The sequence below is a fragment of the Lepus europaeus genome, chromosome 12, assembly GCF_033115175.1.
Source record: "Lepus europaeus isolate LE1 chromosome 12, mLepTim1.pri, whole genome shotgun sequence".
Taxonomy (NCBI): Eukaryota; Metazoa; Chordata; class Mammalia; order Lagomorpha; family Leporidae; genus Lepus; species Lepus europaeus.
The window spans coordinates 4,922,457-4,948,628 of NC_084838.1; the positions used below are offsets into that span (position 1 = coordinate 4,922,457).

Here is a 26,172-nt window from a genome sequence, read left to right on the forward strand (position 1 = left end):
CTGAGCTCCTAACCACCTCCCACCACCCCACATCCGCACCAGGGACTGAGCTCCTAACCGCCTCCCACCACCCCACATCCACACCAGGGACTGAGCTCCTAACCACCTCCCACCACCCCACATCCGCACCAGGGACTGAGCTCCTAACCACCCCCACCACCCCACATCCACACCAGGGACTGAGCTCCTAACCGCCTCCCACCCCCTACATCCACACCAGGGACTGAGCTCCTAACCACCCCCCACCACCCCACATCCACACCAGGGACTGAGCTCCTAACCACCCCACCACCCCACATCCACACCAGGGACTGAGCTCCTAACCACCCCCACCACCCCACATCCACACCAGGGACTGAGCTCCTAACCACCCCCCACCACCCCACATCCACACCAGGGACTGAGCTCCTAACCACCCCCACCACCCCACATCCACACCAGGGACTGAGCTCCTAACCGCCCCCACCACCCCACATCCACACCAGGGACTGAGCTCCTAACCGCCCCCACCACCCCAATCCAAACCAGGGACTGAGCTCCTAACCACCACCTACCCCCTACATCATCACACCAGGGACTGAGCTCCTAACCGCCTCCCACCCCCTACATCCACACCGGGGACTGAGCTCCTAACCACCCCACCACCCCACATCCACACCAGGGACTGAGCTCCTAACCACCCCACCACCCCACATCCGCACCAGGGACTGAGCTCCTAACCGCCTCCCACCCCCTACATCCACACCAGGGACTGAGCTCCTAACCACCCCCACCACCCCACATCCACACCAGGGACTGAGCTCCTAACCACCCCACCACCCCACATCCACACCAGGGACTGAGCTCCTAACCACCCCCATCACCGCACATCCACACCAGGGACTGAGCTCCTAACCACCCCCACCACCCCACATCCACACCAGGGACTGAGCTCCTAACCGCCCCCACCACCCCACATCCACACCAGGGACTGAGCTCCTAACCACCCCCCACCACCCCACATCCACACCAGGGACTGAGCTCCTAACCACCCACATCCACACCAGGGACTGAGCTCCTAACCACCCCCCATCCACACCAGGGACTGAGCTCCTAACCGCCTCCCACCACCCCCCATCCACACCAGGGACTGAGCTCCTAACCACCCCACCACCCCACATCCACACCAGGGACTGAGCTCCTAACCACCTACCACCACCCCACATCCACACCAGGGACTGAGCTCCTAACCACCTCTCACCACCCCACATCCACACCAGGGACTGAGCTCCTAACCACCTACAACCACCCCACATCCACACCAGGGACTGAGCTCCTAACCATCCCACCACCCCACATCCACACCAGGGACTGAGCTCCTAACCACCCCACCACCCCACATCCACACCAGGGACTGAGCTCCTAACCACCCCACCACCCCACATCCACACCAGGGACTGAGCTCCTAACCACCCCACCACCCCACATCCACACCAGGGACTGAGCTCCTAACCACCCCACCACCCCACATCCACACCAGGGACTGAGCTCCTAACCACCCCACCACCCCACATCCACACCAGGGACTGAGCTCCTAACCACCCCACCACCCCACATCCACACCAGGGACTGAGCTCCTAACCACCCCCCACCACCCCAATCCACACCAGGGACTGAGCTCCTAACCACCCCCACCACCCCACATCCACACCAGGGACTGAGCTCCTAACCACCCCACCACCCCACATCCACACCAGGGACTGAGCTCCTAACCACCCCCACCACCCCACATCCACACCAGGGACTGAGCTCCTAAATCCCCCCCACCACCCCAATCCACACCACGGACTGAGCTCCTAACCACCCCCACCACCCCACATCCACACCAGGGACTGAGCTCCTAACCACCCCACCACCCCACATCCGCACCAGGGACTGAGCTCCTAACCGCCTCCCACCACCCCACATCCACACCAGGGACTGAGCTCCTAACCACCCCCACCACCCCACATCCACACCAGGGACTGAGCTCCTAACCACCCCCCACCACCCCACATCCACACCAGGGACTGAGCTCCTAACCACCCCCACCACCCCACATCCACACCAGGGACTGAGCTCCTAACCACCCCACCACCCCACATCCGCACCAGGGACTGAGCTCCTAACCGCCTCCCACCCCCTACATCCACACCAGGGACTGAGCTCCTAACCACCCCCCACCACCCCACATCCACACCAGGGACTGAGCTCCTAACCACCCCACCACCCCACATCCACACCAGGGACTGAGCTCCTAACCACCCCACCACCCACATCCACACCAGGGACTGAGCTCCTAACCACCCCACCACCCACATCCACACCAGGGACTGAGCTCCTAACCACCCCACCACCCCACATCCACACCAGGGACTGAGCTCCTAACCACCCCCACCACCCCACATCCACACCAGGGACTGAGCTCCTAACCACCCCCACCACCCCACATCCACACCAGGGACTGAGCTCCTAACCACCCCACCACCCACATCCACACCAGGGACTGAGCTCCTAACCACCCCACCACCCCACATCCACACCAGGGACTGAGCTCCTAACCACCCCTACCACCCCACATCCACACCAGGGACTGAGCTCCTAACCACCCCACCACCCCACATCCACACCAGGGACTGAGCTCCTAACCACCCCACCACCCCACATCCACACCAGGGACTGAGCTCCTAACCACCCCCACCACCCCACATCCACACCAGGGACTGAGCTCCTAACCACCCCACCACCCCAATCCACACCAGGGACTGAGCTCCTAACCACCACCTACCCCCTACATCCACACCAGGGACTGAGCTCCTAACCACCCCACCACCCCACATCCACACCAGGGACTGAGCTCCTAACCACCCCACCACCCCAATCCACACCAGGGACTGAGCTCCTAACCACCCCACCACCCCACATCCACACCAGGGACTGAGCTCCTAACCACCCTACCACCCCACATCCACACCAGGGACTGAGCTCCTAACCACCCCACCACCCCACATCCACACCAGGGACTGAGCTCCTAACCACCCCCACCACCCCACATCCACACCAGGGACTGAGCTCCTAACCACCCCACCACCCCACATCCATACCAGGGACTGAGCTCCTAACCACCCCACCAGCCCACATCCACACCAGGGACTGAGCTCCTAACCGCCCCACCACCCCACATCCACACCAGGGACTGAGCTCCTAACCACCCCACCACCCCACATCCACACCAGGGACTGAGCTCCTAAGCACCCCACCACCCCACATCCACACCAGGGACTGAGCTCCTAACCACCCCCACCACCCCACATCCACACCAGGGACTGAGCTCCTAACCACCCCACCACCCCACATCCACACCAGGGACTGAGCTCCTAACCACCCCCACCACCCCACATCCACACCAGGGACTGAGCTCCTAACCACCCCACCACCCCACATCCACACCAGGGACTGAGCTCCTAACCACCCCACCACCCCACATCCACACCAGGGACTGAGCTCCTAACCACCCCACCACCCCACATCCACACCAGGGACTGAGCTCCTAACCACCCCACCACCCCACATCCACACCAGGGACTGAGCTCCTAACCACCCCACCACCCCACATCCACACCAGGGACTGAGCTCCTAACCACCCCACCACCCCACATCCACACCAGGGACTGAGCTCCTAACCACCCCACCACCCCACATCCACACCAGGGACTGAGCTCCTAACCACCCCACCACCCCACATCCACACCAGGGACTGAGCTCCTAACCACCCCACCACCCCACATCCACACCAGGGACTGAGCTCCTAACCACCCCCACCACCCCACATCCACACCAGGGACTGAGCTCCTAACCACCCCCACCACCCCAATCCACACCAGGGACTGAGCTCCTAACCACCCCCCACATCCACACCAGGGACTGAGCTCCTAACCACCCCCCACCACCCCAATCCACACCAGGGACTGAGCTCCTAACCACCCCCACCACCCCACATCCACACCAGGGACTGAGCTCCTAACCACCCCCACCACCCCACATCCACACCAGGGACTGAGCTCCTAACCACCCCCACCACCCCAATCCACACCAGGGACTGAGCTCCTAACCACCCCCCACATCCACACCAGGGACTGAGCTCCTAACCACCCCACCACCCCACATCCACACCAGGGACTGAGCTCCTAACCACCCCACCACCCCACATCCACACCAGGGACTGAGCTCCTAACCACCCCACCACCCCAATCCACACCAGGGACTGAGCTCCTAACCACCCCCACCACCCCACATCCACACCAGGGACTGAGCTCCTAACCACCCCACATCCACACCAGGGACTGAGCTCCTAACCACCCCACCACCCCACATCCACACCAGGGACTGAGCTCCTAACCACCCCACCACCCCACATCCACACCAGGGACTGAGCTCCTAAGCACCCCACCACCCCAATCCACACCAGGGACTGAGCTTCCAGGACACAAACCCTCGAGGGACGAACTCTATCCAAATCACAACACAACCCAATTAGAAACGGCAGGAGTTGGCATTGCAGATTAGCAGGTAAAGCCACGGCCTGTGAGACGGGCATCCCGTAAGGGAGGCTGTTCGTGTCCTGCTGCTCCACTTCCAATCCAGCCCCCTAACGCACCTGGGAAAAAGCAGCAGAGGATGGCCCTAGTGCTTGGGCCCCTATACCCATGTGGGAGACCTGTTAGTTCAGCCTGGCCCAGGGCTGGCCACTGTAGCTGTCTGGGAGGTGAAGCAGTGGGTGGAAGCTCGCTCGCTCGCTCGCTCACTCTCTCTCTCTCCCTCCTCCATTCTCAGTAGCTCTTTCAAATAAATAATTTTTTTTTTTAACAGGCAGAGTGGACAGTGAGAAAGGTCTTCCTTTTCCATTGATTCACCCCTCAATGGCCGCTGTGGCTGGCGTGCTGCAGCGGGCGCACTGCGCTGATCCAAAGCCAGGAGCCAGGTGCTTCTCCTGGTCTCCCATGGGGTGCAGGGCCCAAGGACTTGGGCCATCCTCCATTGCACTCCCGGGCCATAGCAGAGAGCTGGACTGGAAGAGGGGCAACCGGGACAGAATCCGGCGCCCTGACGAGACTAGAACCCGGTGTGCCGGCGCCGCAAGCGGAGGATTAGCTTATTGAGCCGCGGCGCCAGCCAATAAATCTTTTTTTTTTTTAAAGTTTTGGGGCCAGCATTGTGGCGTGCTTCGCCTGTGGCACCAGCATCCCAGATGGGCACTGGATCAGGGTGCCTGGGCTTCAAGTACTGGCTCCACTTCCAGCTCCGTTCCAGTTCCCTGCTGTGCACCCTGGGAAGCAGCGCACCAGGGCATCGGTGCTGGAGTCCCTTACAGAGCGCAGGCACCGGGCCCTGCACGTCCTGGCCCTGCCTGCCGCAGTCATTTGGGGGAGTGAACCAGCAAACGTTCCTGTCTCTGCACCTCTCTCTCTTTGCCTTTCAAATGATGAAAATAAATAAATAATAAAAATTCTTCAAACCAAACCAAACCAAACCAAACGCAGCGAACAGTTGAGTGCTGGTGAGAGTATGGAGAACGGCATCCACCTGCACTGCTGCCGGGAATGTCAAATGGAATAACCAGGGTGGGACCGGTGTGGCAGCTCCTCAAAAACACCAAATGCAGAATTGGCACACGATCCCACTTCTGGGAGAAACCCAAAGGGACCGAAGGGGAGGACCTGAACAGATACTCGTACACTCAAGGCAACAGCAACATATTGTTTTTTTAAAGATTTTATTTATTTGACAGGCAGAGTTACAGAGAGAAAGGGGGGAAACAGACAGAGGTCTTTCTTGGGCCATTTCCACTGCTTTCCTAGGTGCATTAGCAGGGAGCTGAATTGGAAGTGGAGCAGCGAAGAATCGAACCAGTGCCCACAGGGGATGCCGGCACTGCAGGCGGCGGCTGAGAGAGAGAGAGCGCTCTTCCATCTGCAGGTTCACTCTATAAATGGTCACAACAGCCCGTCTGGGCCAGGCTAAAGTCAGGAGCCAGAAACTACATCCACATCTCCCACACGCAGGCCATCTGCTGCTGCCTTCCCCAGCACATCAGCAAGGAACGAGATCAGAAGTGGAGCTGCTGAGATTCAAACTGGTGCTCTGATACAGGATGCAAGCAAACCAAGTGACAGCCTAACCGCTGTGCCATAATGCTGGCCCCTATGCTGGCATTCCGCCAGCCAAACCCTTGTCCAAGAGTAATATGTGCTCTAAATTAATCCAAGGAAGGGGATATTAAATCTGGGGTCCATGAATCCCATGAAATTTCATGAAAAACTTTAAGAAAACATTGAGATAAATTCTCTCTCTCTCTCTCTCTCTTTTTTTTTTTTTTTTTGGACAGGCAGAGTTAGACAGTGAGAGAGAGAGAGAGAGAAAGGTCTTCCTTCCGTTGGTTCACCCCCCAAATGGCCGCCACGGCCGGCGCTGAGCTGATCCGAAGCCAGGAGCTAGGTGCTTCTCCTGGTCTCCCATGGGGTGCAGGGTCCAAGCACTTGGGCCATCCTCCACTGCACTCCCGGGCCACAGCAGAGAGCTGGACTGGAAGAGGAGCAACTGGGACTAGAACCCGGAGTACTGGCGCCGCAGGCGGAGGATTAGCCTAGTGAGCCGCGGCGCCGGCCAAGAGATAAATTCTCAAATAGAGCTATCATCCCAATAGGGCTAAGAACACTAGTGGGGCTGGCGCTTTGGCATAGCGAGTAAAGCTGCCACCTGCAGTGCTGGCATCCCACATGGACACCAGTTCCAGTCCTGGCTGCTCCACTTCCGATGGCCTGGGAAAGCAGGAGAAGATGGCCCAAGTCCTTGGGCCCCAGAACCCACATGGCAGACCCAGAGGAACTCCTGGTTCCTGGCTTCAGATCAGCACAGATCCAGCATCTGCGGCCTCTAGGGAATGAACCAGCAGATGGAAGACTTTCTCTCTCTCTCTGCCTCTAACTCTGCCTTTCAAATAAACAAAATAAATCTTAAAAAAAAAAAAAAAAAAAAAAAAAAAAAACCACTCATGTAAAGAAAGTGAGACTGACAAGGATTTACCACGCAACCACGAGCTGCAGCCACCACGTGCACAACACTTCTCTTCAGGGGTCCGTGTGCAGGACACAACCCAGACACACCCAGTTCTCGGGCACACACCGCCCCGAGGTAACGGACGTCCCCAACAAGGCAGTCGGAAACACGCTCAACAGGGGAAGGAAGAAGAGAGCCAGGAGGGGCCGGCGCTGCGGCACAGCGGGCGAAAGCCCCGTCCTGCAGCGCTGGCGGCCCACACGGGCGCCGGCTCCTGGGCCCCTGACCCACCTAGGAGACAAGACGCTCCTGGCTCCTGGCCTTGGAACAGCTCAGCTCTGGCCAGGGGGAGTGAAGTGGTGGGTGGAAGACCTCTCTCTGTCTCTACCTCTCTCTACTCTTTCAAATAAATAAAATAAATCTTTAAAAAAGAAGAAGAAAAAAAAAAAACCAGCCCAGCCAGGCAGGCTTGCACTCACGGTCACAGCCCCACGACCCGAGGCTCAGGAAGCCGCCCAGGCAGCAGGACGGGCTGCCTTGGTCTCGGGACCCCGTCCACTTGCTGTGCCCGAGAGGTTCTGTTTGCACAGGTGCATCTATCCAAAGCCACCACACTGTGAGGTGAAACAGACGGCCGAAGGATTTCCTAGCTCATTGGAAAGTAACAAGAACATTTTCGCTGTGGTTTGGCCTCGGCTCGTCCTGCGAGGCGGCCGGCTGGGGGCCTGGTGTGGCGCTGGTGTGAGGAGATGTGGGGGCCCCAGGAGGTGGGCCCTCAGGAAGGTAGCTGCGCACGGGGCAGCACCCTCAGAACCTGTCACTGCCAGTCTCGGGCTGAGTCGGCTCCTGTGAGAGTGAGGTGTCACAGGAAGACCGAGCCCGCCTCCCGAGCCTCCGCGCCCTGTCACAGGCGCTCCTGCCCTGACACCAGCTGCACGCTGTGACGCAGGCCTGAGGCCCGCACCGGAGGCTGAGCAAACAGCGCCGCCCCACCCCGGACGCGGGGCTGCCCCAGCGGCGACCTGGATGCACCGCTCTTCTCCACCCAGGACTCAGCCTTGGGCATTCTGATACAGCAACAGAAAACAATCTAGTACAGCTTTCTCATAAATATCCACTCTGTAAAAAAGGAGAATAAAATGGTTTTCCATGCCTGCCCATCTCTTCAAAGTCTGGTTTAATAAAACGCAGCTAGATGTTCATACCTCCTTCTGTGTTCAACCCGTTCTGGGGAAGGGTTTCAGTGGAAGCAGGCAGAGAAAATATGGCCACAGACAGGAGTAGATCATCGTGAACGGCCTTTCTGGATTCTGCCTCAAAACTCGCCGCGCTCTGAAGATGAGGGCGCAGGGACTCTGGAATGTTCCCAGCGCCCTCGCACACCCTGTTACATTAAACTCCACCGCTCCAACCTGCACCTTAAATGGATTTTTTTTTACCCATGCGTGACTGTGAACCATTAGGTTGCCTGGAAGATATCATTTCTCTAAGTTACACAGATCTCAAAAGCACTGGAAAATTTTATTATATGATTAAAAAGAATACCACTCCTGCTCGGAATTCTGTTCAGAATTGAAACCCTCGCGCCGGGCCCTCCAGCGCAGCGAGGGGAGCCATCACGTGCAATGCAGGCATCCCACATCGGAGCACCAGTGTGAATCCCGGCTGCTCCCTCCTGACCCAGCTCCCTGCTGATGGCCTGGGAAAGCAGCAGAGGAGGCCCAAGTGTCTGGGACCCTGCACCCACGTGAGACCCGGAGGAAGCTCCTGGCTTCCTTCAGCCTGGCACAGACCTGGCTGTTGTGGCCATCTGCAGAGTGAACCAGCGGACGAACATCTGTCTCTCCCTTTGTTTCTGTGGCTTCTTTCAAACAAATAAATATTTTAAATTGAACGGTTAAGCTTATAGTAGTGGATATAAGTTTTCCTAAATTCTAATTTTCCCTTAAAAGCACAAATTTTATCACTAGCAAAACAGTCAAGTTGTTTGCCTCAGAATGACATGTTCATCTGGTTCATTTTCCAAAAAAAGTCTGCCAAATCCCAAGCCTAAGTAAGCACAGGGGTCATTTTTTTTTCCCCCAAATAAAACGGCGCTTACGCGTGAGCATCACGGTGCAGTGGGTGAGCTGTCTATGGGACATCGACATCCCACATCGGAGCAGCTGGTCTGGGTCCCTCTGCTCTGCTTCCAGTCCAGCTCCCTGCCAACGCACCTGGGAAGGCAGCGACAGATGACCCAAGTGTTTGGGTCCCTGCACCTATGTGGGCGATGAGGACGTAGGTTCCTGGCTCCTGGCTTCAGCATGGCCCAGTCCTGGCTGTGGTAGGTATCTGAGGAGTGAACCAGAGGATGGAAGAACTCCTAGTCCCTCATTTCTGTCACTCTAACTTTTAAATAAATAAATAGATCTTAATTTTAGAGAATGGTGTTTGGAGGGGCTGGTATTGTGGCACAGTGCCTGGTTCGAGTCCCAGCTGCTCCACTTCCGATCCAGCTCCTTGCTAATGGCCTGGGAAAGTGGCAGAAGATGGTCCAAGAGCTTGGGCCCCTGCCACTCATGCAGGAGACCTGGATGGAGCTCCTGGCTCCTGGCTTCAGCCTCTGTCCCCTCCCTCTCTGTCTCTCCCTTTTTGCCTTTCAAATAAACAAAATAAATCAAAATCAAAAAAGGCATTTGGTGAGAAAAGCAGCGAGTGCATCTTGCGACCCAAGCAACCGCACACACACTTCCTCAAGACCACAGCTGCACCTCGGTCGGCAACGCCGGCGCCTCACGCACACCTCGCACTCTGCCACACGGAGCGCCAGGCTCCTGCATCAGGAGGCGAGTCTTCACAGCTGTGGCCGTCTCAGCAGGGCCACACTTAGGTGACCTGAGCCTGTTCTCTCCCGCTGCGAGTAGACAGCAGTGAGGGACGCGGCGCCTGGGTTGGGCAAAAGCTGCCAGGAGAAAGAGCAGTGATGCTTTCTTATCAACACAGTGTCCTCCCGAGCCCTCGGCAGGTGCCTCTCCCGGCCGCGGCGCCTCTGCACGCACAGGAGGCAGGCGCTCGGCGGGCAGCTTCGCCACTGCTGAAGCTCACATCAAAGCGGAGATTCTGCAGAACCTGTCCCCGACTTTCCTTCCGATACACAAGGCCAAAAAAAGGATGCCAGAGGTAGAGACTGTTAATCAAATTTATAGTGTATTTCTCCGAGCCAGTCCTACAAGGTAAGGACACTGGAGAAGGAGAAGGGGCTGGGAGGCGGGCTCCCGGGCAGTCACCGGCAACCGTGGCAGGTGAAGCCGAGCGGGGTGTGTGTGCATGACGCAGGAGAGCTCCCACCTAGGCGGCAGCACGGCGGGAACGCGGGTGACGGGGGCCTGGGAGAAGCCCCAGTGGATGGGCAGCCGCGCCCTTAACGCTTCCCTCACACTCCCTCAGGTCCAGTCTCAGGAACCCAGAGGCTAAGACGACGTAATCCAAGCAAACTCTCTCTGAGAGCCATCGTCAACCCAAAGGCAGGAAGACCACCTGCGAACAGCATTTCTCCCCCTGCAATTGGTCAGCCTGGACTGCGCCTGCACCAAAGCAGATCCAAGAGCCCAAGTCGCCGTCAAGGTCTCGTGGCGAGTCTGCCGAACAACGAGCTCAGCCTGGACTGCACCCGCACCAAAGCAGATCTGAGAGCCCACGTCGCCGTCAAGGTCTCGTGGCGAGTCTGCCGAACAACGAGCTCAGGCCGGGCACCGCAACGCCAGCCCCTGTCCAGCAACAGCTTCCAACGGCTGCCGTGGCTCCCGGCTCAGCTGCTCCAGGCTGGGCAGGGCCCAGGGGGTCCAACCACACTGGTTCCAGAACCACAGGCCGGCGTGCTCACTGCGGCTCTCCTGCGCTGCCTCACTGGCCGGCACGCGGCAGCCACACCTGCAGTGGGCCAGCTGGTCAGCGTGCCTTTCCCGACGCGTCCCTGCCACGGGGCACGGCTGCCTTCACGCTGGCAGCGTCACAGGCAATTTTCAAAGCACACATTGGAAAATGTACCTGCAGATTAGCTCAAAATCCCCCCCGCCTGAGCCAATCAACGAAAGAACCCGAGTCGGGAAGACCACCACGCTGCTCTCCCGTGAGCCCTCAGGGCCTGTGATAGCTGCTGGTGAGAAACAGGCCTTATCCTCAGAACGGGGACCGTGTGCCCTGGCCTCCTTGTGCCACTCCCTGCTGAACAGGGCCGATGCTGTCACCTGGTGGACAGAGTGAGTGCTGCAGGCTGTGACAAAGGCAGTCTCTTTACAGGGAAGCTGGGACAATGGTGGCTCCACCTGCTGTGCCATCCACCCCTGGCTGAGCTCGGTTCCTCACCAACCTCGCCCAAGCCCTCCAGAGAGAGATGGGGAAGGGGCAGGGGCAGGCAGAGGGTCAGGATGATGGGGGGGGGGGGGGGAGGGCAGGACGAGGTCGAGAAGAAAACAGACAAAGCTTCCCAACTGAAAAACACAGCACTTGGAGCTCGCATCCAAAAAAGAAAAACCTATCTGAGGTCGGCGTGTGGCACAGCCTGAGACGCCGGCACCCCACATGGGTGCCAGTTCAGGTCCCTGCTGCTCCACTTCCTATCTCCTTCCCATCCAACCCCATGCTGACGCACCTGGGAAAAGCAGAAGCTTGGGCCCTGCACCCACACGGGAGTCCCAGCTGAAGCTCCTGGGTCCCAGCTTCGGCCTGGCCCAGCCCTGGCTGTTGCAGCCATCGGGGCAATGAACCAATGGATGGAAGAACTCTGTCTGCCTCTCCCTCTCCCTCTGTAACTCTTTCAAATAAATAAATCTTTAAAAAAGAAAATAAAAACTCATCCACTGAGTTATACAAAGAAGCACACAGGAGAGGCAGGTTTGCTGTCTGCAGCAGGCGCTACTCTGAATTTCACTCGTGTTTCCTGTAGCCTGTGCCAGGAAATGCCTTGGAAGGAAAAGGAGAGAGAACAAGAGACAGGGCACATCCCAGGGCTGGAAGGAAAACAAACACTGGCCCAGGCTCCCTCTGGGGCCCAGGGCCCTGAGACTCAGCACGGCCGTTGGTGCCCAGGCCAGGTTCTCACGGCAAGGCTGCCCAGAAGTGACAGAGGCCTGTGAGACCGGCCGGCAGGAACCATGGCAGCAAGGACTCTGGGCCAGAGGGGGCAGTCTCCCAAAGACAGCGCCCTAAGTAAGACCCCACTGAGCCTGCCTGGCCCTGGTGTGGACGTCAAATCCAGCTTAGTTCAAAGCAACAGTGGACTATTAATTGGATACCAAGTCTGTAAAGTAAGATTTGTGGTCACCTTAGCACCCCATTTGTCTAAAATGAATCGACAGAACTTTTACCATCAGAACAAAGGTCATCACCAAGGCTGAACACCACAAGCAGGTCTCTGCGTCATGGGGCAGGAGTGACGTGCTCGCACTGGGGCGAGGGGCGGCACAGACTCCGGGCAAGCACTGCTCTCAAACTCCTGTCTGTGTCCCGGCAGCCCGCCCAGAAACACACACCACACCTCCCCTGTGCTTCTCCTGCGACCCAGGAGGCGCGACTGGACGGTCGGAGGCGTAGAGGGGCTCTCGTGCCGTTGGCCGCAGTCTCACTTCAAGTGAGCACCAACACGTCCACTGGGAAAGTGTCAGCGCAGGAGGAAGCCGCCCCCGGCACAGGACCTCCCGTTCTCACAGCCGAGGGGCATCTGGCCCTTCCAAGACAAGGCTTTCTCTGTCTGACTCCGTTTTGGGAAGTGACAAACACCATCACCAGCGGCCACGCAATGATTCATCTCAACAAGTAGCACCCCGCCCCCACCCTCGGCCTCCTGACAGCTCACCCAACCAGCCCCGCTGCTCCTAGGCCAGTGGTGCCCCGACGCGTGAGCCCCAGGAGCGCCGAGCAGCACGGGGAACTTGCCTTTTCCATCTGTTGCTGATGCCTCCTGTAAGTGCCTGATTGACCTACAAACAAACACGGGGGAACAAGAGGTCAGCTGAGGCGCGGACTCTCCTCCACCTGCAGCCTCCGTCATTGGAGGCCCTAGCTTCCTCGATGATACACTGACGGGGGGAGACTGACTACAGCCTCCCCCTAAGAAGTGATCTTTGGTCACCAACGCTTCTCAAGCATGGCGCCCAGCCAGAGAGGCGAAGACCTCCTCCACTGGCGGCTCCGCGGCCATGAGTCTGGCAGGGGCCGCAACCAGAGGCGGGAACAACACAAGCGCACCTGGCCTCCGTCGGCGCTCTCATTCCCACAGCCACCCCCCACCCAACACTCCGGAAACAGCAGATGGTGGGGAGCTCACCAACAGGGGAGCCAATCGACCCTAGGACAAAGCCCCTGCCACCTCCTAGAGCCTAGAGCTAGGAGCCGTGAACATGGCTTCACGCACCTCCATTCCCTCGAGTGCAGATCTGTAACTGCAGGAAAACGCCGGCCTCCTGGGAGTCTCTTTTTGGCTCTGCCGTGCCGGTAACTAATTACCTCATTACAGCTCGGGCGGGGGAGCTAACGTGATTAAGGAAGCCCTCGATCAGAGCACGAGACAGCGTTCCATGCTAGCGAGGCAGATAAGGCTGCGTGGGGAGTGGGCCGGGCCCCTGGCCCGACGCTGGGGCTCACTCTCGCCACCCACGTGTCCTGAAGCCTTGGCAGTCGCCCTCCCCCCGTGGGGGCCGTCTGCTGGAGGAAACCGGCACCATGTCGGCTGAATACGCTTCTGAAAAACTCACAGATCCTGTTTCTGCAGTAACATGTCCAGTACCTTGGTACCTTATAGCCACTTCCAGGATATTTGCCACTTAGCAGCTGCTCCCTGGGGTTTTAAGGAACAAGTGAGGCCGGTGCCGTGGCTTAACAGGCTAATCCTCCGCCTTGCGGCGCCGGCACACCAGGTTCTAGTCCCGGTTGGGGCGCCGGATTCTATCCCGGTTGCCCCTCTTCTAGGCCAGCTCTCTGCTGTGGCCCGGGAAGGCAGTGGAGGATGGCCCAAGTCCTTGGGCCCTGCACCCGCATGGGTAGACCAGGAGAAGCACCTGGCTCCTGGCTTCGGATCAGCGAGATGCAGCGGCCACTGGAGGGTGAACCAACGGCAAAAAGGAAGACCTTTCTCTGTCTCTCTCTCTCATTATCCACTCTGCCTGTCCAAAAAAAAAAAAAAAAAAAAAAAAAAGGAACAAGTGGCAGAAGTGGCCCCTTACACTCCACAGCTGCACAGGGGACCTGTCCCCTGGTCTGCAGACAGCGCCCACTATCCTGCGCTACGGACACTGGCTACTCCCTCACATAGGGCGGCTGTGCTGACGAGTCGCAGGCCCACTCTCTCGTCTATGCTCAGCTGCCGGTGCCAAGATACACCACGATGGAATTGGGGTGAGTGTGGCTCTCGCCTGCTGGGAAAGGCTCGCGCTCCCCCCGCACCGCGCTCTGAACACTCAGGGTAACCAAACAGCCCGCCGAGCCCAGGATCCTAACACTCCCTCCCTCCCTCGCAGCCTCTCACGTCTCCAGGGCACGGGAGGCAGGCAACGGCATCACACAGCCCTGCGCGTGGATCGCCAAGGGACGGAGGGCTTCCCCCGCCCGGGTTCCTGCTGGCCCAGGCCCTCCGGCCCTCGCCAGGGGACTATCAAGCGCAGTCCTTCTCCTTGACCACTAACCGGCACTAACACCCCTTGACACCGTGCCAGGCCGCCCTCCTCGGGAACAGAGCGACCCACTCTCCAGGGCGACAACGTCTGAGCGGCCGGCTCCCAGCGGTGTCAGGCTGACGTCCTTCCTCACTTTCCATCCAGCTTGCCAGGACAGGCAGTTTACGGGATCCTTCAACTTCCTTCTCGCACATTCAGGCTGCTCTTTCATGTTGCTACCAAATCCTCACTTGCGGGCTGGACTCCATTGTCCTAGAACTGTGCTGAGCGTCACTCCACAGCCAGACTGCTTCTGACAGAATCCCCTGGGCAACATGACAAAGACACAGGGTCCCTCCCCTGGAAGCCAGCCTGGGTCAGTCTGGAGCCTGGAGAGCCGTGTTTTTCACAGGCGCCCTGTGTGATCCGGACCCCTGCGGAAGCAGCCAGTTTGGCTGGTGGGGTTGACAGCCAAGCAGGGTGGCGCCCAGAGGGGCAGCGGCACTTACCACACCACTGGGAAGAGGATGGCTCCGCAGCACAGCAGGTCCACCAGAAACAGGGAGTCCTTCCACAGGCCGTACTCCGTGGTGCCCTCCTCGGTGGACTCGATGATGATGTAGGCCACGTTGGCCAGGACCTGCGGGGCACGAGGCACGGGGTGGCTGTTCACGAGCACCTGCACAGCAGGGTACACCCGGGCCTGCAGGACCCCAGCCCAGGGCCAGGACAACACTCCTGAGCCCATGGGTTCTCCCAGGGCTCTGCCACCCTGCCTCTGAGGAGCTGATTCTCTGTGGCAGCCTTGGTTGTGGGCAGGCATGTGACGGCTGTGACCAACAAGTAAGGTAGACGAGGTACCCTGTGATCTCCAGGGTGGACAGCCAGCTCGGCCTGGTGCTCCCTGGGCCTGGGTAAGCAGTGTGGCCATCCCAAATGCAGGAGCAGAGGAACACACGCACGAGGTGCACCCGCTGCTCAGGTCAAGTCTCCCCAGCCGGGGAGACAAGAGCCTAATCCAGACTTCATGATGCCACAGACCCGGGCACTGCCCATTGACACCCGCACAGGACCCCACGCCAGTCCTACCCAGGCAAGCTACTCTCAAACTCTTGACCCCAAGAAGCAGAGAGTTACTGGTTACTGTTCCTTTACGTCACTAAGTTGTGGGGTGATAAGGAGGTAGGCAAGACGCTCGGCATTGCTCTGAAGGCACCTCGAGCCTCAGTGGACTCACTCAGGCCTTCCACGCCACGAGGCCACGAGGCCACGTGCTCCCTGGGTGTGGCTGGCGCTCCGAGCCCACAGCTGAGCAGGCACACGGCTCCTCCCAGGAGCCAGCCCAGCAGGCTTCCAAAGTTGGGGTGCCGCCTGTGTGCGTACTCCCGGTCACAGGCTCTTGGCCGTTACGCGGAGTTTCAGCTGGCTACACCAAAGTGTAGCATCAGGCACGGCACTATGAATGCGTCTGTATCCAGGGAAAATCCCTGTCCCAAAGTCTCTGCTTGACTTGCTGTAAGGAACGTGCAATTAGCTGTGTCACCGGGAAGTCTCTCCTTACACAGAAGTTACAGAGAGAATTCCCACAAAGGCAAACCTAACACAAATGCAGCGGTCACCTGTCAGTCAGGTTCTTCCCGAAGCCCAGCCTGTCTGAAACGTTTGCTCCCAGGTGCTGTCCAGATCTCCCACCCTTTGCTGAGACAGATGCTAGGGAGGTGTCCGGGGGACATGCCTCCGACCCCGTCCCGCCCGCGCCCCCGCACTCCTTGGCCGTCTCTCCCCAGGGCCAGCGGTGGACGGTCAAGGCCTCCCCAGGTAGCACCGTGCAGATGCTCACAACCTGCTGCTGGCCTTGCTTCCAGGGTCCTTGCTCCTCACGGGGTCCCCTGCACCCGTGTGCTCATCTTGGAGCACACAGTGGGAAAGCAGGGTAGAAGGCTCTGGGGCCCCATGGTTCTGGCCAGGGGACAGGGGCTCTAACCCGTTGGGTGAGGGGCCCGGCGGCAGCAGGGCAAGGTGAGGAGAGGAGCCAGGCCCATGGAGCATGCGCTCTGAGATGCTGGCAGGCCGAAGCCCAGTGTGGCCGGGGACAGGGCCTGGTGGCGCGGCAGCCAGCCACCTCACAGCTCCTCAGCGGCAAGCTCGGCGGCCGCCCCCTGCCTCCGTCCCGTTCCTCTCCTTGAACACCCAGCTTAGTGGAAGACCCTGAGGGGCCGGTCAGTGGTGGTGCCAACGTGGGCTCTCCACGACTGAACGGAGTGGGCTTTGCTGGGAACTGTGCCGTCCGCCAAACACCAGAGGCGCACGGGCTGGCCCGACACAGCACGCCAGACCATGAGACCAGCTAATGAGAACGTCTTTCTCAAACACAACCAGGAGCACTTCGAAAAGTTCATGGAGACGGAATAAAAAGTTTATTTTGGTGTTTTAAAAAAAAAAAAAAAAGAGTCAAATGCATTTGAGAGGTCTCCAAAAAGTTCATGGAAAATGTGCATGAGAAAACTGTGGGTGGATTTCAGAATTTCTGAACTAAAATAACTTCTTTCAATCCCATTCTCCATGTACCCGGTCAGGAGAGCACTTGTGCGAGCCTGCGAAGATGTCTCGGTTCACCGTCAGCTCTTTCTGCCCCAAGCTGTCTCCAACGTGACTGCCACGTGTGAGACCAGGCTCTCCCGACGGGCGCGCGCGACCTTGGCAGGCGGGCCTCAGTCCAAGGCCCCTAACACAGCCGGGCGGAGTGAGGCCTCGGCCAGGCAGTCCGCTGCTGCCTTCTGCCCGTGGGGCTCCCTGGCGTCAGGCTGCTAGAGGACTCTCTTACTCGCTGGAGCGCCCTCGCTCCAAGGACTGACGGATGCCGGCGAGGAGGCAGGGCGCCCCAGCTTCCCAGCAGCCCCACTGCCGGAGTAGGCACCCACAGGCCAGGTTACAGATGGCTGAGGGCCGAACTCCCTCGCCGGGGCCATGGCCTGCAGTCTCAGTCCATCGGAAGTCCCAGGGAGCCCCGACCTCCAGGAGCCCACTCCCTCCTCCCACACAGACCTGCGCTGAGCCCTGCCAAGTGCCAAGACAGGAAGTGACGAGGGCCATGAGGGGTAGTTACCTGCAGTGGGATGACGATCATGAAGATCTTTTTGTCCTTATCTGAGAGGATGTGTTTAATGAAAGCCCAGCCAGTGCCGATGAGTGCGATGGTGATGAACAGCAGCGCCCCCTTCAGCCTGGAGGAGAAAACAGCTTAGAGTCACCACAGTCCACCTGCACAGCCAGTTCCCTAACTACCTGGGCTTGCCAAACTCCGCAAGGGCGTCCCATGTGAGCAGCACTTCTCTGAGAGCACCCCTCCCTGACGTGAGCAGCCCAGGGCAGACAGGCAGGAGCCCGCCACTACCGGGTGCTCAAGTCTGGACAAGGACGCACACTGACACACGCTCCCCCAGCCTTGCCCGGCTGTACGTCCAAGCACACGGGTACTTACAGGTGGGTTATGTAGTACACCACGGCCCAGCCCTCGATGGGGAAGCCCTGGGAGGAGATGTAGTGGTAGTCGATCTGCAAGCAGACAGCGCCTGTCAGCGAGGCTGGCCCGCCACCTGACCCCAAGGTCCCAGAGCGGCGCTGGCCCACCCCAGCACTGCCCCAGAGCTCACTTGGTAATTCAGTTCAGCAAGTGAGTGCCCTAACAAAGGCAGGCAGCCTGAGAAACAACACAAGATTTCAATGTCACGGACACCCAGCCCAGGTCTCTCTCTTGAGGCAAGCGATACACCCTGGCAGACGATTCCTGTGTTCTAAATCCTCCACGGTCCAAATGCCAGGCTTGGCATCTCAGCCAAGAACCGTGTCTTTCATTCCCCTGCTGCTCACGTCAGTCAGTCAATAAAAAAATGTGTACGGTGGGGCAGGCGCTGTGGCCTGGGGGGTGGGCCGCTGCCTGCGATACAGGCATCTCATATGGGAGCTGGTTTGATTCCCCACTGCTCCACTTCCAAACCTGCTAATGGCCTGGGAGAGCAGCGGAGGATGGCCCAAGTGCTTGGGCCCCTGCACCCACGTAGGAGAACTGGAGGGGCCCCAGCCTGGCCCAGCCTTGGCTGTTAAAGCCATCTGGGGAGCGAACCAGCAAATGGAAGTCCTTTCTCTCCCTCTCTCTCTCGTTAAATAAATAAATAAATCTTTATATATTTAAAAAGTTTACGTGAATCATCTGGCTTCAACTATCTTTTCTCTTGGAAAACATCTGTAAGCTTAGTGCCACTTGAAGCCAACAATGCACTTGACTACAGTGGCAATTTCTAGTGACACACCCACACCTCCTGCTGGCAGAACCTACAAGGTGACACTGCTGTCACTGAAGGACTCAAGGAGCCTTCCCTCGTTCTCTCTGAGGCTCCACAAAGAATCACTTAACCCACATCAAACGGGAAATCAGCCAAATGACTGTCTTCTCCCGCCACTGTGAGTGGATGTGCTGCCGCCTTTTCCTATGACGGTACTGCCGAGTGCAGCAGAAGCCTGTCTGGAGACTGTCACTGTCACTGTCGCTGCCACGGCGAGGCCCACAGCCCAGGAAAAGCTCGTTTTAATCTGCAGCAGCTCAAAGCCAAAGCTCGCATCCTTTTCTCCCAGATAAGCCTGCTAATGCTGAACTTTCAAGTAAGCAGGAGCACGGGGGGTGATTTAGAAAAATAACAGAAATCAGGGGAACAGTTCAGCAGGTGGCACTCTCATCTCAAGAATGAGAACGCCAACAAAACCAGGTGCTCGAGGTGAACGCCAGGTTCCTAAAGGGGATCAGATGACTGGCGCCTGCCTTGCAGAGAGGCTGTGGTCACTACAGCTGGCCAGGCCCTGCCCTGGCCCGGCCCTGGTCCCACCCATCAAAAGGAGACTTTGAGAGGCCTGGTCCTCCCCGCTCCCCACACTCTACCGCCTCCTCCCCTCTAATTCCTTTGCCTGCTCTTGTTGGCATGTATGTGCATCACCCCACCAATGATCCCCAAAACACGAATACATACTGCATGAAACACCAGGGAGAGAGACTTGGTGAAGGGAAGGGCCGCCATCAGCCAGTGGATTTTAAACACATCGTTCCTGGGAAGAGAGGCAGGCGTTAACCGACTCCAGTCTGCAGACAGACGGACAGGGCTCGGGCATCGATTCACAAGGAGGGAGCAAACAGACCCCAGCAAACCACAAGCAGGAAGCCTTCGTACGAAAAGTCGTTTCGTCCCAGCCGTCTCTGATCTATGGTTTAATGTTGGGAAGGGAACCGTCACACACGGTAGGCTGGCCTGACGGAATCCAGGCCCTGCCAAGAAGGAAACCCAGCAAGGCTGCCGGCCTCCCTCGGAAACCACCCGCGCAGGTCCCGGAGGCGAGAACGAGGCGACAGACCCAGGAACACAACACAAAATCCGGGAAAGGGGCCGCCGCCTGCAGCCCATACAGGTGCCAGTTTGAGTCCTGGCTGCTCCTCCTCCAATCCAGCTCCCTGCTAATGTGCCTGAGAAAGCAACAGAATATGGCCAAGTGCTTGGGCCCCTGCACCCACGTGGGAGACCTGGAGGAAGCTCCTGGCTCCTGGCTGCGGCCTGGCCCAGCCCTGGCTGTTGCAGCCACTGGGGAGTGAACCAGCGGATGGAAGACCTCTTTCTGCCCTCCCCCTCCTTGGTCCCCCATAACTCTGCCTTTCAAATAAATAAATCTTTGAAAAAAAAAAAAAAATCCCTGGGAAAGCAGAGTGACTGGGTACAGCTACCGGGAAGCCTGCAGCCCAAGGGCCTACAAGAACAGGTGAAGGATCGTGTCCCTTTCTGTTCCCGTCATGACTGGTGCCTGCCAATCACAGCACCCAATCCCCGTCCCACCCCCCCACAGGTCTGCCAGGCCACCCTACGGCTGCCAGGCACTGAATTCCTGTACCACTTCCACCTCCTCCTAGGAACCAACCCACTAGGACATACAAGACCATTACTGAGAGAGAGCTCTGTGAGCAGCCACACAGGACATGAGTTAACCAGTAGATACAAGAGCTCTGTCTGCCTTCCAAACAAAATGAAAATTGAAAATGTTAAGAAAGAACTGGAACAGAGAAAAGGAATCAGCTCTTTCCTACACAGAGAGAAAAATCAAGTGCTGAGCTGTGCTTTGCACTGACACAGCGGAGGGTGCGGGATGGATCTCAAATACACATCTTGTGACCTTGGGACTCTGGAGAAGAGAGTTTCTTTTTAAAGAAGAAAAATCTGTCACTTTTCTTAAAAAGATTTATTTATTTGAAAGGCAGAGTTACAGAGAGGCAGAGGCAGAGACAGAGAGAGGTCTTCCATCCGCTGGTTCACTCCCCAGATGGCCACAATGGCCGGAGCTGTGCTGATCCGAAGCCAGGAGCCGGGAGCTTCTTCTGGGTCTCCCCTGCCAGTGCAGGGGCCCATACAAGAGGGCTTCTTAAGATCCAAGGGACCCAACCCAAAAGACTATAATTAAAGAGCGCTGACTGCGTTAAAATGGAAGATTTTCATTTAACAATGAGCATCAGAGAAGTTTAACTGGAAGAAGAAACTGCAATGGCTGAGATACACATGGGCTTGAGGACCAATACACAAAAAAGCTAGAAGAAAACCCAATATACACAGCACACACTCCCAGGGGTGAACAAGTCCTGAGACGATCGCCCACGTCACTCCCACCAGAGACGTACACTGCTGCTGAGTACGTGGGCCGTCGGAGCCTCACGCACTGCTGGCAGCACCGTAAACTAGCAGTTCGGCGGCATGCCACGAAAACAAACCAGAGCCCTTCGCAAGCCAGCACACCTCCTCCGGGGACTGGCCCTCAGAGGCGGCATCGATGCCCAGGGCAGGCGGGATGCGGGAGGCAGGAGGGAGGCTCTGACCGCACCGTCTGGGGGCCGGGGAGACGGAGGCAGGCAAGGACGCAGCCCACAGAGGGCTAAAGCTACAAATCTATGAGCTAGAGGTACACAGGGATGTGGGTCCATCCAAAGAGGACGTTACTGAGAGGAACATGTACAACAACAGTCCCCAGGGGCGGGCCTCCAGCACAGCCCAGCATCAGAGCACTGGTTCAAGTCCCAGTTGCTCCTCTTCCAATCCAGCCTTCTGCTAATGCATCTGGGAGGCAGCAGGTGACGGCCAAGGGCTTGCATCCCTGCCACCCAGGTGGGAGACCCGGATGGAGCTCCTGACTCCTGGCTTCAGCCTGGCCCAGCCCTGGCTGTTGTGGGCATTTGGGGAGCGAATCAACACAGGGAAGATCTCTTTCTCCCTCCCTTCTTTCTCTGTCATTCTGCCTTTGAAATAAAATTACTTTTAACAAAAGAACAGTCGCTATAGACGTTATCGTTTATACCTAAATTTCCAACCCATGCTTTAAGACTCCCAGAAAAACACAGGACGGCTGAAATGACACCTTTCTGTGTGTGTACCACACCTCCACCAAAAGCTAACAACGTGACTTGTACAGAGTAGGTCAGCCTCATCCAACCACTGACTGAAACTGTTCCTACAATTCTACGTGAGTGACCTTGCCATCACCAAGGGAAATTACAAACCACTGAACGTGGCCTGTCCACATCGGCAGAGCACCTGCTGGACGAGGCCCTCTCACACACCCTGCCGTGGGGGACCACGCAGCAAACCTAAGGACCTCACAGGGGAAGGCAGCGACCAGTCCTGCCCCAGGTCTGAACCTGAGGAAGGAGAAACTGAAGAACGAAGCGAGGCACACGGCCATCAAGGTCACAGCCGACACTTCTGACTCCTCGCTGTTTGCTAACAAAGGCAAAACCAGACCTTCCTTTAAAACAAAGATAAAAGAATGACAAAACCTCATAGTCTGAATTCATAGGATTCCTTCTTTCTTAGAGATGGCTTCCTGATAACCTATTCCAAGCAGGATTACACAGACCTCCCCAAGGAAGCCAGAAACTCTTCCACATGGCGCATACACTACTGCAGGAGCCAGCACCAGGGCACAAGGGGTTAAGCTGCTGCCTGCAGCTCCAGCATCCCACATGGGCGTTGGTTCAAGCCCCGGCTGCTCCACTTCTGATCCAGCTCTCTACAAATGAGCCTGGAAAGCAGCAGAAGATGGCTCAAGTGCCTGGACCCTTGCACCCACTTGGGAGGCCAGATGAAGCTCCTGGCTCATGGGTTTGACCTGGCCCAGTCCTAGCCGGTTCAGCCATTTGGGAAGTGAACCAGCAATGGAAATTCTCTCCCTCTCTCTGTAACTCTACCTTTAAAATAAATATACATCTAAAAAAAAAAGAAAAAAGAAAAAGAAAAAATGATGCTGCAACAAACAGGTGCCAGCAACTGCACCCAGCCAGTCTGATCCACCAGACCCCACACACGCCCACTGGAAGGCAGTCCAGCTTCCAGGCCTATGACAAGCACTTTGCAGTACTCCCTAAACGGGCCTTCGGGGTTCCGGGCTCAGCTCTGTGAGGTTCTCAGGTCCTGGTTCTCAGGACCCAGTACAGGAAGGCGGAGCCCCCAGGCTCTCAGATGAAGGCCCGAGTCAGGCAGGTGGGCTTTGCAGAGGTTTTTCCCTGCGACAGGCACAGGGGTCAAGACACAAAACCCATCCCCACCAGGCTGTGAGTCGTCTCCAGGACTACACTGAACGTCTCTGCTCCCAGGCAGGCCGTGGTGGGCCCTGCTCATCTCCTCTCCAGAACCGAAGCCCGAGGGCACCCATGCGCCCCTCCAGCACCCCGGACGGGAGGGCTCCACCAAGAAAGCACTCTGCTTTACTCTGCTTGCACATTATTAAATGTTTGGATTTGCTTTCTAAACACAGTGAGAAGTGCTCCACAGCAAGGCATACCGAGGCTTCCCGGGCCGGCAAGGCTCCTGCACAGGCCCCGAGGGCTCAGGGAAGACGCCCAGGAAGGAGAACAGACGCCCAGGAAGGAGAACTGCTCCAGGCAAAATCCCCCCGGGGCTGCATGCCGCAAAGGCACAGAGGACACGCAGCGCCCTGCAGTGCCCGTGCCTAGGCCCAAGGAGCCGAGGAAGTGTGCTCACCTTCTCTTTCGAAGGATGTGGATCCAGACGGTCCCCGAGAGGAAGAAGAAAAACGCCACAGAGATGTACAGCTTGGGGAGCGGGATTTCTCCCGCAGAGAGGTAGCTGTCAGGATTCTTCTCTGTGATCTTAATCTGAAACCAACGGGGATGAATTCGTACTTTCCAGAGACAGACCACCCCTGCCTCGGCAAGCCGCACTCCCGGCTGCGTCCCTCTGCGTCCCTCGGCGCCAGAGGGGAGTGCCCACATAACAAGCACTAGCTTAGCGCACACTTCCTGAACTGCTCGGTGTTCCTGCCCACTGGCGAGCACGTTCATCTGGCCGCATTTCTCTCTTGCTTTAAGTGTCCTAAAAATCTGTTCTTGGGGCTGGCATTGTACTGTCGCAGATTAAGCCATCCCCTATGGGCGCTGGTTCACATTCCAGCTGCTCTCCTTCCAATCCAGCTCCCTGATAATGCATCTGGGAAAGCAGCAGAATACGGCCCAAGTCCTTGGGCTCCTGCACCTGCGTCGGAGACCCGGGAGAAGCTCCTGACTCCTGGCTTCAGCCTGGTCCAGCTTCTGCTGTTGTGGCCATTTGGAGAGTGAACCAGCAGATGGAAGACCTCCCTGTCTCTCCCTCTTTTTCTCTGTAACTCTGTCTTTCAAATAAATAAATCTTTAAAGTAAATAAGTAGGGTTCCAAGATGGCTGAATAGGAAAAAAAAATGCCCTGATATTAAAAAGAAAAATTGGGGCTGGCGCTGTGGCGCAGTGGGTTAAAGCCCTGGCCTGAAGTGCTGGCATCCCATATGGGTGCCAGTTCGAGACTTGGCTGCTCCACTTCTGATCCAGCTCTCTGCTATGGCCTGGGAAAGCAGAAGAAGATAGCCCAGGTCTTTGGGTCCCTGCACCCATGTGGGAGACCCAGAAGAAGCTCCTGGCTCCTGGCTTCAGATCGGCGCAGCTCCAGCCATTGCGGCCAGCTGGGGAGTGAACCAGCGGATGGAAGACCTCTCTCTCTCTCCTCTCTCTGTGTAACTCTGACTTTCAAATAAATAAATAAATCTTTAAAAAAAAAAAAAGGAATAGATTTTTCTTTTTCTTTTTTTTTTTTTATAAGATTTATTTGTGGAGACTGGGAGGAAGCACCTGGATCCTGGCTTCGGATCGACGCAGCACCGGCTGTAGCGGCCATTTGCGGAGTGAACCAATGGAAATAAGACCTTTCTCTCTGTCTCTCTCTCTCTTTCTCTCTCTCTCTCTCACACTTACAACTCTACCTGTCAAATAAAAGAAAAAAATTTTTTAAAAAAGATTTGTTCATTTGAAAGTCAGAGTTACACAGAGAGAGGAGAGAGAGAGAGAGAGAGGTCTTCCATCCGCTGGTTCACTCCCCAACTGGCCGCAACTGTGCCAATCGGAAGCCAGGAGCCAGGAGCTTCTTCTGGGTCTCCCATGTGGGTGCAGGGGCCCAAGGACCTGGGCCATCTTCTACTGCTTTCCCAGGCCATAGCACAGAGCTGGATGGGAAGTGGAGCAGCTGGGACTAGAACCGGCACCCATATGGGATGCTGGCGCTTCAGGCCAGGGCTTTAACCCGCTGTGCCACAGCGCCGGTCCCAAGAAAAATCTATTCCTATGGAGCACTAAGTATCTGGCGTTTCCTGCTGATGAAACCCACGCGGAATGTTCTTCACAGGGTACTCACGTCCAGGCTGAAGGAAAACTTGTCCACAGGCTGCGACTGCTTCCCGGGGCACTTGTGAAAATACAGGCTGTAAAGGCCCGCTTGGTCATCGGTGCTGATGTTAAAGAAAAACTGCAAGTGAAGAAGAAAAAAAGGTAAGTGCACCCAAATTCTCGGCTGAAGTTTTAACTCGCAGGAAAAAATTACGTGTTTAATGGGCTTAAATTCTCCCAAAGCAGAGTTTAAATGGGGGCTTTCTTATCCTACGATCCCCTCCCAATATTCTGATGTGTAACAACCACTTTTCAAGCATACAGAAGAGCTGTCACAGTGAGCGCCTGTAAGCCCACGACTGGGATTCAACAATCGCCATTTTCCATGCTTGCTCTCTCACGTAAGTCCAGCTCTGATGGCTGGCACAGAAGCCTGCACAGGTCATCTAACATACAGTTCCCTAGGTTTAAGGTCAACATGTCATTTTGCAGTTTGGGCAAAACAAAGAAATACTATTAAAAAAAAAAAAAAAAAAGGAGGTTCAACATCTACTTGCAAAGAGTTAATATTCCATCATCAAAACTTACCCCTGTAAAAGAAAGAAAAAAACTTAAACCTGCGATTTGAGACAACAATATCCAGGCCTACATTTTTTTTCTGTTTTTCATATATTTCATAGACTGAAATGAAGTTTCATGTAACTGAGAGACTACACACACACACATACAGAATATGACTCC

At 57.0% G+C, this 26,172-nt stretch overlaps 1 protein-coding gene across 1 annotated transcript in view; it reads right to left on the reverse strand.

Annotated features, from left to right (window-relative positions):
- GPR107 (G protein-coupled receptor 107) overlaps positions 1–26,172 on the reverse strand; it is a 74,423-nt gene that overhangs the window by 16,419 nt on the left and 31,832 nt on the right. The window contains exons 8-14 of the mRNA XM_062207375.1: positions 25,460–25,570; positions 23,765–23,898; positions 19,727–19,802; positions 18,187–18,260; positions 17,812–17,929; positions 15,215–15,345; positions 12,991–13,034 (exon numbers count right to left, since the gene is read on the reverse strand). Of these exons, the coding sequence (XP_062063359.1) occupies positions 12,991–13,034; positions 15,215–15,345; positions 17,812–17,929; positions 18,187–18,260; positions 19,727–19,802; positions 23,765–23,898; positions 25,460–25,570 (688 nt within the window). The remainder of the gene's footprint in view (positions 1–12,990; positions 13,035–15,214; positions 15,346–17,811; positions 17,930–18,186; positions 18,261–19,726; positions 19,803–23,764; positions 23,899–25,459; positions 25,571–26,172) is intronic.